The following is a 17174-nucleotide window of genomic DNA, read 5'->3' on the forward strand; positions in this document are numbered from 1 at the left end:
TTATGGTGATGTTCTGTGTTTTCAACTCTTTCTGTATCTTTAGGTATTAGAATTTGGGAGAGACTGGAGGTGAGGGCTGCTAGATGGTTACCATTTAAAACTGGAAGCCGCATTCACGCACTTTTCAAAGAGCAAGCCATAGAAGCCCTTGTCTCCACTTCCTTGGCCCATTGCCACCTGCTGCCGACTTCCCCTCAATCCCCTGAAGTCACCAGGAGCCTCCACATTGTTAAAGCCAGTGGGCACTTTGAACCATCATCTTCCCCTGTCTCTTCTCAGCATATGACACTGCCCGCCAGCAGCTCCCCTTACAGATTAACTTGTATTTGAGTGCTTGCTCTGTGAAGGGTATTGTGCTAAGCTCTTCATACGTATATGAATTTATGTATACGTATATGAATTTACTTCATCAAATTCTCACCGCAAGCCTAATGAGGTCGTTATTGTTTGCAACCTACACACGAGGAAGCTGAGGCTCTTGCTTGAGGACTAGAGGTTAATAATGGAAAGAATCGGGAGAGAACTTTCCTAAATGTTCTCTTCCCTGGGCTTCTGTGGCCTGGTTTGCTCCTGGTTTTCTTCCTACCTCTCTGGCTCCTCCTTTCCAAGCTCCTCTCCCTTTGCCTGCCTCTTAAATTTGGTTGTTTTGGGGGCTGATTTCCTGAAAGCGTTTCCTTCTCTCTTTCTGTGACTTCTCCTGGGCAGTTTCTTCAGGTCACCTTCCACTGGCTCTGGGATCTCCATCTCCCTCCCAGATACCTTCTGTGAGCCTCAGAACCACTTATCCGGCTGCCTTTCCAGCATCTTCTCTTGGGAACCCCTCTGCTCAACACACCTAAATTGAAGCCATGATCTTTCCTCCCAATAACCTGATGGTACCTGCCTTAGTTCCAGCATTATTGCATCTTTTTATGTTTGTTTGTTTGCTACTGTCCTCCCAACATTATCTGGACTAGACTAGTGGTTCTCAAAATAGTCTGCACATTGGAATCACTGAGAAGCTTTTAAAAAAAAAGATACTAATGCCTGAGTCCCACCCCATAGAGATTATGATTTAATTGACTTGGGTTGTGTGATCTGGACATCAATTTTTTTTATTGTGGTAAAAAACATATAACATAAAATTTACCATATTAACCATTTTTATGTGTATAGTGCACTAGTGTTAGCTATAGGCATGTTATTGTGCAAAACACCTCTAGAACTTTTGCATCTTGCAACATTCAAACTCTATGAACATTAAACAATTCCTCTTTCCCCCGCCCCCAGCCCCGGCAGCCAATATTCTACTAAGAGTTTGATGACTTTAGGTATCTAATATAAGTGGAGTCGTGTAGTATCTGTCTTTTTGTGACTGACTTATTTTACTTAGCATAATGTCCTCAAAGTTGATGTTGTAGCATGTGATGAGATTTCCTTTTTTTAGGCTGAATAATTTCCCATTGTATATCGAGACCATGTTTTCTCTCTTTTTTCAGCTTTATTGAGATGTAATTGACATATAACATTGTATAAGTTTAAGTTGTACAAGGTGATGATTGGGTGCATGTGTATATTGTGAAATGATTACCATGGTGAGGGTAGTTAACACATCCATCACGTCATGTAGTTATGTTTCATGCTTGTGTGGTGAGAATGCTGAAGATCTCTCTTAGCAACTTTCAAGTGTACCATACTATACATTAGATCCCCAGAACTTACTCATTTTACAGTTGGAAGTTTGTATTTTGGGCCAACATCTCCCCATTCCCCCATCTCCTAGCTCTTGGCAAAAACCAGTCTACTCTCTGTTTCTATGAGTTTGGCTTTCTTAGTTTCTACATAAAAGTGAGGTCATACAGTATTTGACTTTCCATGTCTTGTTTCACTTAGCATAATGCCCTCAGAGTTCATCTGTATTTTTGCTAATGGCAGGATTTCTTTCTTTTTTTAATGGCTTCATGACATATCATTAAATATATACATATAATAATTTTCTTGTCTTAATCCATTCATCCGTCAACAGACATTTGGTTTGTTTCTACATCTTGGGTATTGTGAATAATGTTGCAGTGAACATGGGAGTGCAGAAATCTCTTCAAAATTGTGATTTCATTTCCTTGAGATACAGACTCAGAAGTGGGATTTTTAGATTACATGGTAGTTGTATTTTCATTTTTTAAAACAACCTTCATAGTGTTTTTCACGGTGGTTGCACTAATTTACATTCCCACCAACAGTCCACAGGGTTCCAATTTCTTCACAGCCTTGCCAACACTTGTTGTTTTCTATTCTGTTTTGTTTTTGATAGTGGCCATCCTAACAGATATGAGGTGCTATCTCCTTGTTTTGATTTGCATTTCTCTAATGGTTAGTGCTATTGAGCATCTTTTCATGTGCTTATTGGCTATTTGCATATCTTTTTTAGAGAACTACCTATTCAAGTCCTCTGCCCATTTTTTGGAGGGGAGGTAATTAGTTTTTTTTTAAATTTATTTATCTTTTAATGGAGGTACTGGGGAATAAACCCAGGACCTTGCGCATGCTAGGCACGCACTCTACCACTGAGCTATACCTTCCCCCAACTCTGCCCATTTTTAAATTGGGTTATTTGATGATGTTGTTGTTGTTGAAATGTAGTTTTTTTTTTTTAATATGCATTTCCATGTTTATTGTAGTTTGCAGTAGTCAAGATACAGAAACAACGTAAGTGTTCATCAATGGATGAGCAGATTAAAAAAAATATATATATATACACATACACATACATACAATGGAATACTACTCAGTCTTATGAATTGTAGTTCTTTTTATATATTCTGGACATTAACCTCTTATCAGATATGTGGTTAGCAAATATTCCTCCCATTCCATAGGTTGCTTTTTCACTTTGCTGATTGTTTCCTTTACTGTGCAGGGAAGTTTGGTTTGGAGCCATTTTTCTATTTTTGCTTTTGTTGCCTGTGCTTTTGTCATCCTATCTGAGAAATCATTGCTAAATCCAATATCATGAAGTTTTCCTCTCTATTTTATTCTAGGAGTTTTATAGTTTCAGGTCTTACATTTAGGTCTGTAACTCATTTTGGGTAAATTTTTGTGTGTGGTGTAAGGTAAGGGCCCCACTTCATTCTTTTGCATGTGGTCATTCAATTTTTCCAGCGCCATTTATTGAAGAGACTTTCCTTTTCCCATTGTGTGGGCTTGGGCACCTTTGTGGAGAAGCATTTAATCACATATGTAAGGGTTTAGTTCTGGGCTCTCTGTTCCATTCTATTGGTCTATATTTCTGTCTTTATGCCAGTATTATCACACTGTTTTGTTTACCATAGCTTTGTAACATTTTGAAGTTAAAAAATAAGAGACTTCCAGATTTGTTTTTCTTTTTCAAGCTCATTTGGATTATTCACGGTCTTTTTAGAGTCCATATGAATTTTAGAATATTTTTTTCTATTTCTGCAAAAAATGCTACTGCGATTTTGATAGGAATTGCATTGAATTTATAGGTCACTTTGGGTAGTATGGACATTTTAACAATATGAAGTCTAAACTCCATAAACACAGATGTCTTTCAATTTATTCGTGTCTCCTTTCTTTCCAGCAGTGTTTTGTAGTTTTCGTGTGCAAGTCTTTTGCTTTTTTAAATTTATTTTTTGGTTAATTTTTTAATTTTTTATTTTTGATGCTAAATATTTTATTCTTTGTGATGCTATTGTAAATGAGATTGTTTTTCTTAATTTCCATTTCAGACTGTTCATTGCTAGCATGTAGAAAGGCAGCTGATTTTTACATTCAATTTTGTATCCTGCAACTTTGCTCTATTCATTTATTAGTTGTAACAATGTTTTTTCGTGGAATCTTCAGGGCTTTCTACGTGTAAGATTATGTCATCTGTGGACAGAGATCATTTTTACTTCCTCCTTTCCCATCTGGATGCCTTTTATTTCTTTTTCCTGCCTAACTGCTCTGGCTAGGACTTCCAGTACTATGTTGAACAGAAGTGGCAAGAGGAGGCATCCTTGCCTAGTTCCTAATCTTCAAGGGAAAGCTTTCAGTTTTCCACCACTGAGTGTGATGTTAGCGTGGGCTTTTCATATACGGCCTTTATTATGTTGAGGTAGTTTCCTTCTGTTCCTAGTTTGTTGAGCATATTGCCTCTTGACCAGACCGTTGGAGTAGTTAAGTAGCTTGTCTTCCTGCTGCCTGTGCTCTCTAATGTCTCCAAACCACAGAAAGTGTAGAAAGATCCTGGGGGATTAGAACCAGCCACCATGAGGGAAGCTGGAGTGTAGGGGGTGGGCAAGCAGCCCGTGGCCTGGTGCTTTCCTGTTAAGAGCCAGGAAGCAGAGAGCAGTGGGGTGAGAGCAGTCTCCTTTTCCTCTAGTCTCACAGAATTTATCCCTCAGGCCTCGCCCCTCAGGAGCCTCTTGCCCCGCCCACCGCCGCTTGGCCCCGCCCCAATTTGCTCCCACGGCCCCCACCGGTAATCCCCGCCTGTCCCGCCTGTCCCGCCTTTCCGCCCCCTAACCCTGCCGTGCATTCCGATCTGAGTCCAGAACCTGGCATTACTTACTTTCAGCGCCCTGGGAGGAGGATGAGATCCGCAGGGACCGAGTGGAGCCCCAGAGTGTGTCCCTGTCCTGGCGGGAGCCCATCACTGGAGCCCCGGGGGCCAACGGCACGGAGTATGAGATCAGATACTACGAGAAGGTGAGTCCGGGTCTGGGAGGGACCTGGGGCTGCATTCTCGGCTGTGATCCGCCCCCCTCTCCCGCTGGCTTCCAACAGCTCCTCCCAGCCAAAGTTCTTTCTTTCTAAACATCTCTTTGGGCTCCCTAAGTGGCCTCCCCAGCTGGCGTTTCTTCCTGTCCCCTCCACACCATGGACCACACTGCTTGCCCTCTCTCCCCAGGTCTCCATTCATCACTGGCCATCTTCTCCATTTTCACTACTGTTGCCTAGTGTTTCCAGTTGACAAAAAGCCTTCTCTGGGGGCTGACCGAGATGTCGTGTGGTAGAATCATGTACATACAATTTGCAACCTTTTTAAGAAAAAGAATGCAGAAGTGTATTGTTTCAATTTTTACAAAAAAGTACGACTGTGGGAGCAGGCTGCTAGGTCAGGTGGTGCCCTGTGGCTGGCAGTGAGCTGGTGAATGTTTAACGGCCAGCTCTATAGAACAATGAGCGTATGCATTGTTATTATAATTTGACTGATGTGAAGAATGTGTAACCCATCATTTGCAAATAATAACAGAAAATATACAATGTTCCTTATTGTAAACTCCATATCGCCAATTGATTCTTATAGGATAATACTCTGCACTGATTTTTGCTGACCTCTTGTATCTATTGTCAGTCTGTGGTTTGACAGAGGGAGTTACATCCCAGCCCACGATCTCTTTTCCCCATAAGTTTATTGTCTTTGAATTTGATATGCAATCTGCGATTACACTGATTCTTTCCTTGGTGCAAATTGTGTTCATTAAAGCGAAACCTTGCCTTCTACTTAGCAATACATGTGTCAGAACTTCACTCCCTCCTCAGTGACTCTAGGGACGTCTTTGCTGAATCAGATAACGGTTTTTGAATAGGAGAAGTCTGTGAGTTGGGAGCAGGCAAGGTTGAATAGGAAGGAGGAGGGACTTCTGAGTCCCTGTTGGGAGTATGACCCGAGCAACCTGCAGGATGGGGTGGCACTGGCTGAGGTGGAGAACACTGAGCAGGGGGAGCGGGTTTGGGACAAGAGGGTGAACTTGGTTTTGCTCATGGAGTATTCAGGGGGCCAGGGGACATCCAGGTGGACTCACAGGTCTGGTGCTCCAGGGAGAGGCCTGGCCTGGGGAGAGAGAGAGTTGGGAGCTTTCAGCATAGAGATGGGAGCTGAAGCCAGGGGATGGGAAGGGATGACTGTGGGAGGTGGTGATGTGAGTGAGAAAAGTGGTCTGGACAGAGCTCTGGGGATCCCTGATGTCTAGACGAGGCGGGGACAGTCACTGGGAAGGAGCTAGGCATGCAGTGGTTGCTTAGAAAGAGATCAGAGCACAGATACAGTCCCAGCGCTGAGCTGGGTGGATGCTCCCAGGCCCTTCAGGAGTGTGAATTTGCTGGGAACAAAAACCCTTGAAAAGCAGAGCCAGTACAAAAAGGGCTGTGTGTTTGAAAGGCTTCAGAAACATCTCATGGGGCCCAATGACCAGTAGCATTGCTGGAGTCACAAACTCTTCATCCTGACTTCTCTCCACACATGAGCCTCACCTCCGCTGCAGGTTGGCTTGCTCACAGCATCTCACGGCTGCAGCTGCGAGGCTGGCAGCCACGCTCCTTTCCCCTTCCCCGCCACCAGGAGCCTGCCCCATCCCAGAGGTCCTGCATCAGTCTACCTTACTGTCTTCCCCCGATTTGTTCAAATGCCTGGAAGGGAGACTCTGACTGGCCCAGCTGGGGTCAGTCTGCCCTGATTCCTGCATACTGTGACGAGAGAACTGGGGCCACAGGTATATGGGAGGCGCACCTCTGGGGGTTGTGCGTATAGCAAGGCTCTAAAAAGGAGTTGTGGGCAGAGACGAAAGGACGGCAGTCTCTCTAGCACACATGCCGTCATCAGATGTGTTGGGGGCAGCGTGGTGTAGAGCACAAAGCACGGGACCCGAAGGAATTGAGGAGGTGTCACCGCGACCCTTCCCCGATGTGACCCTTACCTATAAAAGGAGATAGAAATGCTGTTGTGAAGGTTGTAGAACTCAGCTCCTATAGGGTCGAGCCCCACAGCTGGCAGTGAGTGGCCCTCAGTGACAGCTGTTGCTGTCCCCACTCTCTGGAGGGGGAGAGGGGCTGGGAAAGAGCCTCTCTACTGGTTTGCACCCGATTCCTTGTCTGTGAATCTGTGCCTTGCAGGACACTGTGAAAGTCAGAGGCCAAGGGGAAGGAAAAGCTCTGGGAACCAACAAGGGCCGGGCAGGTGTCAGGGCTCATTTTCTTATTCTTTCCTCCAAGGGTTCAGATCACCCTCTGGACCACCAGGCCCTGATGTCCTTCATCCTGGCATCCCTGAGAAGGCTAGCACCTTCTCTAAAGTTTCTCTTACTCAGAGGTGGGACTGTTCTCAGCTATAAGTACCACTGGGTATGAGTGGGAACTCGTGGTAGAGAAAGGTGTTGGGGATTCCGTGGAAGAAACCCATAAGATTCTTCTCAAGACAAACGGGATGCCCCCTAAGGGTACTTCTCCCACCTCCCTGCTCCTTTTCCCTCATCATCCTCCCAGGAGCATGGGCCCGGCCCTGGGCCTGGGCCTCACTTCTCGGTTCCTCCCCAGGGTCAGAGTGAGCAGGCTTACTCCACGGTGAAGACAGGGGCACCTGCAGTCACCGTCACCAACCTGAAGCCGGCTACCCGCTACGTCTTTCAGATCCGGGCAGCTTCCCCCAGGCCCTCCTGGGAGACCCAGAGCTTCAACCCCAGCATCGAAGTGCAGACCCCAGGGGAGGGTAAGTGACATGGGCAAGTGGAGAGAAAACCCAGCCCGCGGCTGGAGCATGGAGGCAAATTGAGGGGGATTATCTGTGCAGTTGAGGGAATCTGCAGAAGTTTACTTACAGCATAATTGATGATTGAATTTGGAATCCAGAATGTAGTGCCTATTCAGTAATAGAAGTTAGACTGCGTACCCATCCTGGAGGAACTCACAGGGGAGGGGTCCATGAACAGCTATAACCCAGGTCTCAGCTGGTGTCTCCCTGCCTCTTAGGACCTCCTGTCTCGGCTAAACATCATGTGCCTTTTCCAAGATTCCTGCTCTCTTCCTGGGAGGAGTTTAGTCTCCTGGTCACTTCTTGCTCGTGACCACTAAGTCTTCGTTTCCATTCTGCTACTTTCTCTCTGCCATGATACAGACTCAAACAGGGGACCCTGTCCCTCCTCCCACTAGGCCTTAGAGTGTGAAGTAGAGAGGTCAGGCCCAGCTCACCCTCTGGACTGCCAGGCCCTGAGGTCTGGCACCCTAGCATCCAGCCTTCCCTGAGGGTTGAGGCACCGGAAGGGGAGTTGCAACTGCCGCGATAAAGAAAATCAAACACGGTGAGAACTGCACACTCTCAGCGGGGGAATTGTATGGTATGTGAATAATTTCTCAATCAAGCTGTTATCAAAACAAAAGAAAACAGTTGCTGAACATCAGATATCCCGATTCTAAAGCAGCTCCAGCCTCTCTAGGGCATTGTGCCGCCCTCTCCTCCCTCTTCTGCCCTCCCAGTTCCTCTTCTCCCCACCCGCCCCCACGCCCCTTCCTGATGCCTGCAGAGCACTGAGCGCTCTCTTCTGCTGCTCCCCTGCTGCTAACCCAGCCCTTGGGATCTCACCTCTATCTACCCCGTGCAGCTCGTGAAAGTATTTTCCCGGACAAAGGCAGTTCCCCCTAAGAGGCATCCTGGCACCAGCTGTCAAGATAATCATCCTTTCCAACCTGCTACACGAGTCTAATCCAAGATAGGAAGCGTTCTGAGCCCAAAGGGAGGTGGAGATAAAATGTTGAGGGAGTCTGAGTTCTGGGAAGGAGACAGCACTTCTCGCTCGAATGCCTGTCTCTGCCAGACCTCAGCCAGGTGCAGGCAAGAGGAGATTAGAGCTGGGTCTTGAAGGCTGGGGAACATCTGAGTGTGTGGAGGTGGGCAGGGAAGGCATTTTGGATAGAGGAAGCCATCCGAATGAAGACTCGCGGGTGGGGCTGGAGTGGGTGTGGCGGAGGGCAGGAGCTGGGGGCCATTGGCTAAAGAGGGCTGATGACTTCTGTTAATTTGGTGCTTCTCAGTTGGTAGACACTGCCCAGCTCCCGGCCTCCTTTGCGGTGGCCCCTGGCTATGTGGAGTGGTTCTTCCAATCTGCAGAGCACTTTTTCCATTGAGCTGTGACCCCAAATTCCAATCACAATGAAGAGCCATGCTGTATTAGTTACCTAGTGCTGTGTAGCAAATTTCCCCAAAACTCAGCGACTGAAAACAGACATGTATTATCTCATTGTTTTTGTGGGTCTGGAATATGGATGCAGCTTAGATGGGTACCACCTGCCTCAGGTCTCACACAAGGCTATAATCAAAGTCTCCTCTGGGGCTGCAGTCAACTCCAGGCTTACCTGGGGGAAGCGGGGCATCTGCCTCCCCACTTGGGCTCTTGCTGGCTGTTTGCTGGAGACAGACACATGCCTCCTGGGCTCCTCCAAGGGCTATTCATAGTCCAGCAACTAGATTCTTCCAGAGACTGAGTGAGAGAGAGAGCAAGAGGTTGCCCAAGATAGAAGCCATGATCTCTTGTAACCTAATGTTTGAATGACATCCCATCACTTTTGCCGTGTTCTGTTCATTAGAAGCCGGTGACTATGTGCAGCCCACACCCACGGGGAATGTATACCAGGAGGTGGAGGTTCCAGAAGGGCCATCTCGGAGGCCACCAACCACAACCACTGTTTATCTCCATCCTCCATTTCTGTGTCCATGTGGACACCGCATTTCAAACAGTCCAAAATTCCACCACCTTCTGCCACCAGCCAGACCCTGGACCTTGTTCCCCTCCTCTGGAAACGTGGGCTCTGAAATCCCCTCTTTGACCCTGACCTTGTTGGCCTCTAACTCTCCCTTCCTCTTCTGTCCCTCCTGACTTGCTCTGTGACATCCTCAAAGCAGTTCTTGGGATCTGACCTCATCTCCCAGTCTCTTAGCCATCTGGCCCTACTGCCGTCTCTCCCGTCTCTCCCGGTCTCTCCCGAGCCACCCACCGCAGATTCTCCCGGCAGAACAGAAACACTCCCCGGTTCTGCTGGTCCTCATTCCCCAGACATCATGCTGCACTCGCCCCCCCGCTTGTCCCCAGACTTGGATGTCTTCCTCTGTCCCACTCCCAGGCTGCCGGCAGAGGTGTATTTTCCTAATCTCAGTTTAGTCTTCAGGGGTGTGCAGCATTTCCCCCATTCTTGACAGTTACCCCAAACCTTCCCCTCTCTCAAGCACCTTCCCTCCTTCCCTGCTCCCCACCCAGCAGATACCCTCATTCCTTTCCCCATGGGCAGAAGCCCTGTCCAAAGCTCCTGACTCCCTGCTACCCTCAGGATAAAGCTCACACTCCTGGCCTAGCATTGGTCTAGTGTTCAAGGCCTTTCACGTTCTGTCTCCTCCCCCTGTTCCCTTCATCTTCTCACCCCCTCTTGCTTCATATCTTGCCACTCCCCGCCTCCATACAGTGGAGGTGCTATGGGACTCCTGCAGTGGGGTGAGGACAGGAGTCTGTCCTGGGGCTGACCCAGGAGCCTGGTCCCTTTCCTGCCTCAATGTTGTGGTTTTACTCCCAGCCGCCTCCAGGTCCAGGGACCAGAGCCCTGCAGTCGTCGTCACCGTGGTGACCATCTCAGCCCTCCTCGTCCTGGGCTCTGTGATGAGTGTGCTGGCCATTTGGAGGAGGTAGGTGGCTGGTCCCAGCCTGGCTGACCCCTGGTGGGCCGCATCTCCATGTGCATGAACACGTGCTCACTGGCACCTGTATCTGGACCTGCACGTGCACGCATGCGGATTTGCACACCCCTGTGTCAGTACAGGCATGGCTGGCACACGGCCCCTCCCCCGCCACACTGCTGCTGCGGCAGCCAGCACTGCAGCAAGCTCTGCTGCTTTGGGATGAAGGGGATTTAGCTCCTTAACTCATTAAATGTCAGAAGGCATCGCTGAGGATGGAATCAAGCACCGGCTGCTCTGGTGTGATTACGATCCTCCTGAGGCGCTCAGAGGCCCCCAGCCCCTGCCCCCACGGGATCTGGAGGCCCTTGAACACAGGCAAAGGGAAGAAAGGCAGAAATTGTGTGTGTGTGGATGTGTGTGGGAGAAGGGAGGACATGGAGGGGAACTCATAAGCCAGAAACCCCCAGCCCCCAGTAGAAGGAAGCTTGCAGCAGAGTGGGCAGAGAAAGGGATGGGAAGAGGGGGAAGATGGGGAGCTTGGGTCTGGTTCAGTGTAGATTGCAGCCTTCCGCACCCAGCAGAAACCTCATGGTGTATATATGCCCCTTCTTCCCAGGGCCACGCTGCCACATGCAGAGGCACCCCAGGCAGGTTCCAGGCTAGGGCTGAGGTCAGCAGGCGGGAGAGGTTGGCAAGTCTACAGGCGACGGGCTGGAGTAGGGGGAGCAGAGGAGAGAAATGGGCTGGCTGGGGAGCCACGTGTCAGCATCCTGGGGTTGCCTGTGGGCTGGAGGGACAGAGAGATTTCACTTGGCACAGACGGGACTATTTAATTGGCCTTGAATGACGCATTGCAGTGGCTGAGGAGGAGCGGTCCTTGACCCTCAGGTCTGGGAGCTAGCTCTTTCCCGGGGCCAGGTGATCCAGAAAGGCCGAAGCTCCTTCCTGTCCCGGTGGTGAGCTCAGGGTCTCAGGGAGACAGGAGGAGGACAGGGAAGTGAGGCAGCTTCCCAGGAGTGCCTCAGAGACAGATGCAATAGAGCAGGCAAAGTGAGCCAGCGGTGGATTTCAAAACCTGCTCAAGATCTAACAGCATCAACATGGGGAGAATCAGCACTGATGGACAGAGAGGAGTAGCTCTCCGGCAGGCGTGGCCCAGCTTTGTAACGTTTTCCTCGCCCATCTCCTCTCTACTCTCTGCAGGACCCTCTGTGCAGTGGCCTCTTCACCTCGCCTTTCCCTCCCCAGTCCATCCTGGCTCACCCTGCTTCTCACTACAGGGTGTCATCCAGTGGAAAGTTCTCATTTTCTCTGCCGCTCCTCCATCCACTCAACGTTGTCCCCTTCATCCTTCCCCACCTCTCCCAGCTGTTCCCTTGGTTCATGGACATCCTGCCTCCATGCTGGGTGACTTCAGTAGCCATTGGACGACCTGCCCCACCCCTTGGGCTCTGGCTTTTCTGACTTCCTTGTTTTCAAGGGTTTCCTCTCCTGTTCCACCTCAGCCGCCCTCTCCCATCTCCTGACGGGGACCTAGCCATCACCCCAAATGGTGACTCCAGTTCTGCTTTTGCCCTGCAGACCCCCCCGTCCTCGCAGCTCCCTTCCTCAGCCACATCTGCCTCTCTGCACCCATCCTCTCCCTCCTTTTGCTCTAAAGGAGGTGCCATCCTCCTTGCCGGGATCAGTCCTTCTACCTGTGACCGAACCCACCCCTTCCACCATCTCAGGAGCCTGTTACTATTTATAATGTCCCATTCTTCCCCATGTAATAGCTAACATTTACTGAGCGCTTAGTAAGCTCTTTGCACCAGGGCTATCTGTCTTTATCCTGATTTTATTAAAGAGAAAACTGAGCAACCTGGTCCCACAGACAGTGATTGGAGGAGCTGGAAACAGTCTGTGCCATCGAAGTCCACAGTCCACGCGGGTGACCACCAGAGTGACCACTTCATCCTCCGTGACAGCCTCTCCCCTTTCCTACTAGTACCGAAACATGGTCCTCTCTCCAGTCTCCCCTTGTCCCGCCTCCTTGAGCCATCACGTGACCTCTCTCCTCCACTCCACTTTTTCTTTCCTTGGTTCCTGTGACAGCACCACCGGCCAACTTCCCTTCTTTTTCCCTCCAGTGTCTCTTGACGGTTCTTTCACAATCACCTCATGGCTTCCTTCTCCTCTCCCCAATCTCTAAATGGTGGGGGTCCTCAGACTTGTTCCTCGTCCCACTTCTCAGGCTCCTTCCTCTCCCTGGACAACACTCCCAGCTCCAGAACTTGTATCTCCAGAGCAGACCTCTCTTCCAAACTCCAGACACACGCATAGCTGACTCCCTACTCACTGACCATCCCTGCCAACTCAGATGTCTAAACGAGAACTTGTCATGTCTCCGTCTGGGTAAATGGTACCCCACGTACTCCGCTGGGCAAGCCGGAACACCACGAGTTGTTCCTGCCTTCTCCCTTTCCCTTTCTGCCTTCCAGTGATCTCCAAGCCCTGTCACCTAAATGTGGCTCGAGTCCTCTGACTTTTCTCCGTGTCCATAGTCACCCCATAGCGGGAGCCACTGCCATCTCCTGCAGAGACAACAGCAGCAGCTGGGAGGATCTTTCTAAAATGCAAATTGAACCACCTCACTCCCCTGCTCAGAACCCCTCAGGGGCTCCCCCGCCCCTCCCCCCCTCCTCCAGAACAAAAACCAAAGCCTTTATCTGGGCCAGCAAAGCCCTGCCTCAGGGGACCCCAGATGCCAGCCTGTGTGTGACTTTGTTGATTATGATGCAGTCCTTTGGTCCATGGCTGCCTTTGTCTCAGGAAACCATCCTCATGGCCCCGGCCATGCGAGGGCCATCTGTTATGTGTTTCCACCGTGCAATGCCCTTCTCCCCTGCCTGGACCTGTGAATGGCTTTTGGTTCACTTGCTGAGTTTTGTTTTTTCTTGTTTGTTTGCTTTTTCCTTGACTAGACCAGAAGCTGCCCTGGGGTTCAGGATCTGCCTGTTTTGTTCGGCTATAGGCCAGGGGGCAGCTTGGGCATAAAGTCAGGGCATGGATTTGGCTAGCGCTGAAGTTACAAGAATTCATTTTGTCTCAAAGTGAAAATAACTCGGAATGCTGAGGGGGTGAGGGTTTAGGCCCGGGGCCAAGGTTATATGTGTGTTGTGGGGAGAAGCATCAAACCAGCAGGACAGCAAGGTCCCTCCCCAGGGGCACAGACCTCGTCCTTTCAAAGGGACAAAGAGGTGCTGCCCTGAGTACTGGTGAGATGGGAAGGGCTGGGACACCCGCTCCAAGAATGACTATGCACCACTTCCCCCACCCCCAGGCCCTGCAGCTATGGCAAAGGAGGTCGGGACGCCCATGATGAAGAGGAGCTGTATTTCCACTGTGAGTTGTCTGGGCCTGGCTGGGGCAGGGCAGCTACCACCCCGCCTCACTCTGCAATCCTCTTCCTCGCTGTCATTGCATAAACCCCTATCCCTCCAGCCAGGGAGGCCCCTCTCCTCACATGCCTCTCCTCTCTGCCTTCCCAGTCAAAGTGCCGACCCGCCGCACGTTCCTGGACCCCCAGAGCTGTGGGGACCCGCTACAGGCTGTTCACCTGTTTGCCAAGGAGCTGGATGCGAAAAGCGTCACGCTGGAAAAGAGCCTTGGGACAGGCGAGCTGGGCACCACGGAAGCCCTGTCTGTTGGGAAGCCCCGCCTCTGCCCCTTCCCACCCCCTCTAGAAGCCCCTCCTCCACTCCGCCCCACCTCTATCCTGTAAAACCACCTTTACCCCAAGTCCCGCCCCTGTTGCTGGAGGCCCCTCCACCACCCAGTCCCGGCCCTGTCCAGGAAACCCCACCTCCACACCTAGCCAGACCTCTGCCCAGCAGGGTCCCTGGGGAAGGAGGTGGCAGAGGCATCAGTGACCCTGCCTGCCTTCTCTCTGCTGGTCCTCAAGGTCAGAGTTCCCTCCTTTCAGGCACTTTCAGAGGTGGCCTCTGCAGACTGCCACTGGCAAAAGTTTAGTCCCAGGCTTTCTTGGGGCAGTGAGGGGGGCCTTTACAAACTTAGGTACCAAGCATACCTGAGCGCTAGTCCTGGCCAGCTGTGTGACCAGGGGCATGCCTCTCTTCTGCTCCGAGCCTCAGTTTCTCATCCGTTAAATGGGCACACTGTCTGCCTCCTGGCTTCCCTTCTTCCCATCTACAAATCCTCAGTCCCTGTGCTCAGAGAAGGCAGCCACTTTCACCAGGAGCCCGACGCTCTTCCCTGGCACCAGCAGCAGACCCTCTGGGCAGAAGCCAGAAAGGGGCAGTGTGGCAGGACAGATGTCATCGTCACCCTTCCTGAGTCATGCTGGGCTTTCATAGCCTTCCAGGTGCTGGCGTGTGCAACATCTTCCCTTTGAAGCTTTGGAATTTCCTGCTGAGGCAGGCGGGGAGGTCTCCCCATTTCACAGAGAAGAAAACTGAGGTCAAAAGAGCGAAAAAGCAGAAGCCCACTTCCCACAGCAGATACTCAGTTTACTAAGATTTGAACTCAGGTGCCCTGAGTCCTGGGCCAGAAATGGCCCATGATCCAGAAGCTGCTTTCTCCTTGGCTCACTCTGCCCAGGCTGGCCAAGGGGGTGGCCTCTAGGGTGGTGTCTGACGTGTGTTTCCCCTCAGGGCGGTTTGGGGAGCTGTGCTGCGGCTGCCTGCAGCTGCCCGGCCGCCAGGAGCTCCGCGTGGCCGTGCACACGTTGCGGGAGGGCTGCTCCGACTCCCAGAGGCTCAGCTTCCTGGCGGAGGCCCTCACCCTGGGCCAGTTCGACCACAGCCATGTGGTGCGGCTGGAGGGCGTGGTCACCCGAGGTAGGGCCCGGGGCTTCACTGGGGTTGGGGGGAGATGGCAGGGTGGGAGATGGGGTGCCCCCAGGCCCTCCACTCAGCTGTGAGAGGGAGCCCCACCCTGCCCAGCATGGACAGCAGGGCTCAGCTCCCTTTCGCTGCCCTGGGGTGGCCTCTAGACGTGTGGTGATGTTCGGTGAAGGTGGATCTCTTGGACCTTCAGTGATCTTTCTCAGTTAAACTCACTGCAGCTCCTAATCTTGGCCTTTGTCCCCCTCAGACTCTACCTCTTGTTCTTCAGCACAGAGAGTCCTTGGGAGGGTGGCAAGACTGGGAACTTGGCCTTGGTTCTGGCCATCGTGGCCGGGTCTGAGGCCCAGGTTGGGGGAGCATGTGTGTGTGCAGAGGGCAGCAGGCACCTTAGTGTGTGTGCTCCCTGTCCTGGGCACAGGAAGCACCTTGATGATTGTCACCGAGTACATGAGCCACGGGGCCCTGGACGGCTTCCTCAGGGTGAGTGGCCTGGGCCCCGGGGGTGCTGATGATGAGGCTATTCTCAGTCTCTCACTTTTCCTTTTGCTGGGACTTGGAGTTGGTCTTCTTCCCCATTGAGGTGTCCACTGGCCAGGCTGACCTTTCAGGTCATGGGACAGACGGAAGCCCAGAGAGGGCCAGGTGACTTCCCCGGGGTCACACAGCAACAGGGGAAGTGAGAGTGCAGCCCAGCCTCGGCCTCCTCCATCTCTCACAGCGGCATGAGGGCCAGCTCGTGGCCGGGCAGCTGATGGGGCTGCTGCCCGGCCTGGCGTCGGCCATGAAGTATCTGTCGGAAATGGGCTACGTCCACCGGGGCCTGGCAGCCCGCCGCGTGCTGGTCAGCAGTGGCCTCATCTGCAAGATCTCCGGCTTTGGCCGGGGACCTCGGGACCGAGCAGAGGCTGTCTACACCACCATGGTGAGGGATCCCCATCACCGGAGTCCCCAGCTCCCCACTTCCCCCCTCCCTGCCGGGTCAAGGTCACTCCTGCCCCTCCATGCGGTTGTCCATGCCAGTGTGGGTGTGCCTTCCCTAGGTGAGCAGCAGGGAGGACAGCAGGTGGGGCTGGATCTGGGGCTCTGCGGGTGGGGAAACCTGGGTGTGACCCTGTCCCCTCCTGCCCCTGACCTGCCTGCCTGCCCACAGAGTGGCCGGAGCCCGGCGCTATGGGCCGCCCCTGAGACACTTCAGTTTGGCCACTTCAGCTCCGCCAGCGATGTGTGGAGCTTCGGTGTCGTCATGTGGGAGGTGATGGCCTTTGGGGAGCGGCCCTACTGGGACATGTCTGGTCAAGACGTGAGTGGCACCATTGTGGCTCCAGTTCCTCGCTCTCTGATCCTGTTGCCCTCTGACCTCAGACCCCAGCTCCCTGACCTCTGCTCATGGACTCTTGACCTCTTAGCCCCAGGCCCCTCTTCACTGTCTTCTGATTTCCAGTCTTGCCGGGCTACTACTTGAGTCTTTCTTGGAATGGGGCGTGTGTGGGTGTGTGTCTCGGGGGTACCTAAAACCTCCTGTCTGTCCCCACCTCCATGGCCCAGGTGATCAAAGCTGTGGAGGACGGCTTCCGGCTGCCACCCCCCAGGAACTGCCCCAACCCCCTGCACCGACTGATGCTTGACTGCTGGCAGAAGGACCCAGGGGAGCGGCCCAGGTTCTCCCAGATCCACGGCATCCTGAGCAAGATGGTGCAGGACCCAGAACCCCCGAAGTGTGCTGACACCACCTGTCCCAGGTATAGCTGTCACCTCACTTGTCCCAGGTACATTTCCATCTATCCCCACCCATACCAGATACAGCTGAACTCTCATCTGTCCATGAATCGCCTCCCCACCTGTCCTACTCCACCTGTCCAGGTACGACTGCCCACCCAGTTGCCCCATATGATCTAATACTCCCACCTGCC

The 17174-nt window shown here is 51.8% G+C and overlaps 1 protein-coding gene across 1 annotated transcript in view; it reads left to right on the forward strand.

The window, feature by feature from the left end:
• Nucleotides 1-17174, forward strand: part of EPHA10 (EPH receptor A10) — a 38898-nt gene that overhangs the window by 18528 nt on the left and 3196 nt on the right. Inside the window, exons 6-15 of the mRNA XM_074376799.1 lie at nucleotides 4556-4686; nucleotides 7294-7465; nucleotides 10315-10423; nucleotides 13740-13801; nucleotides 13948-14073; nucleotides 15070-15255; nucleotides 15683-15744; nucleotides 15983-16186; nucleotides 16415-16564; nucleotides 16810-17003. Coding sequence (XP_074232900.1) covers nucleotides 4556-4686; nucleotides 7294-7465; nucleotides 10315-10423; nucleotides 13740-13801; nucleotides 13948-14073; nucleotides 15070-15255; nucleotides 15683-15744; nucleotides 15983-16186; nucleotides 16415-16564; nucleotides 16810-17003 — 1396 coding nt within the window. The remainder of the gene's footprint in view (nucleotides 1-4555; nucleotides 4687-7293; nucleotides 7466-10314; nucleotides 10424-13739; nucleotides 13802-13947; nucleotides 14074-15069; nucleotides 15256-15682; nucleotides 15745-15982; nucleotides 16187-16414; nucleotides 16565-16809; nucleotides 17004-17174) is intronic.

This window comes from Camelus bactrianus, chromosome 13 (genome assembly GCF_048773025.1).
Source record: "Camelus bactrianus isolate YW-2024 breed Bactrian camel chromosome 13, ASM4877302v1, whole genome shotgun sequence".
NCBI lineage: Eukaryota > Metazoa > Chordata > Mammalia > Artiodactyla > Camelidae > Camelus > Camelus bactrianus.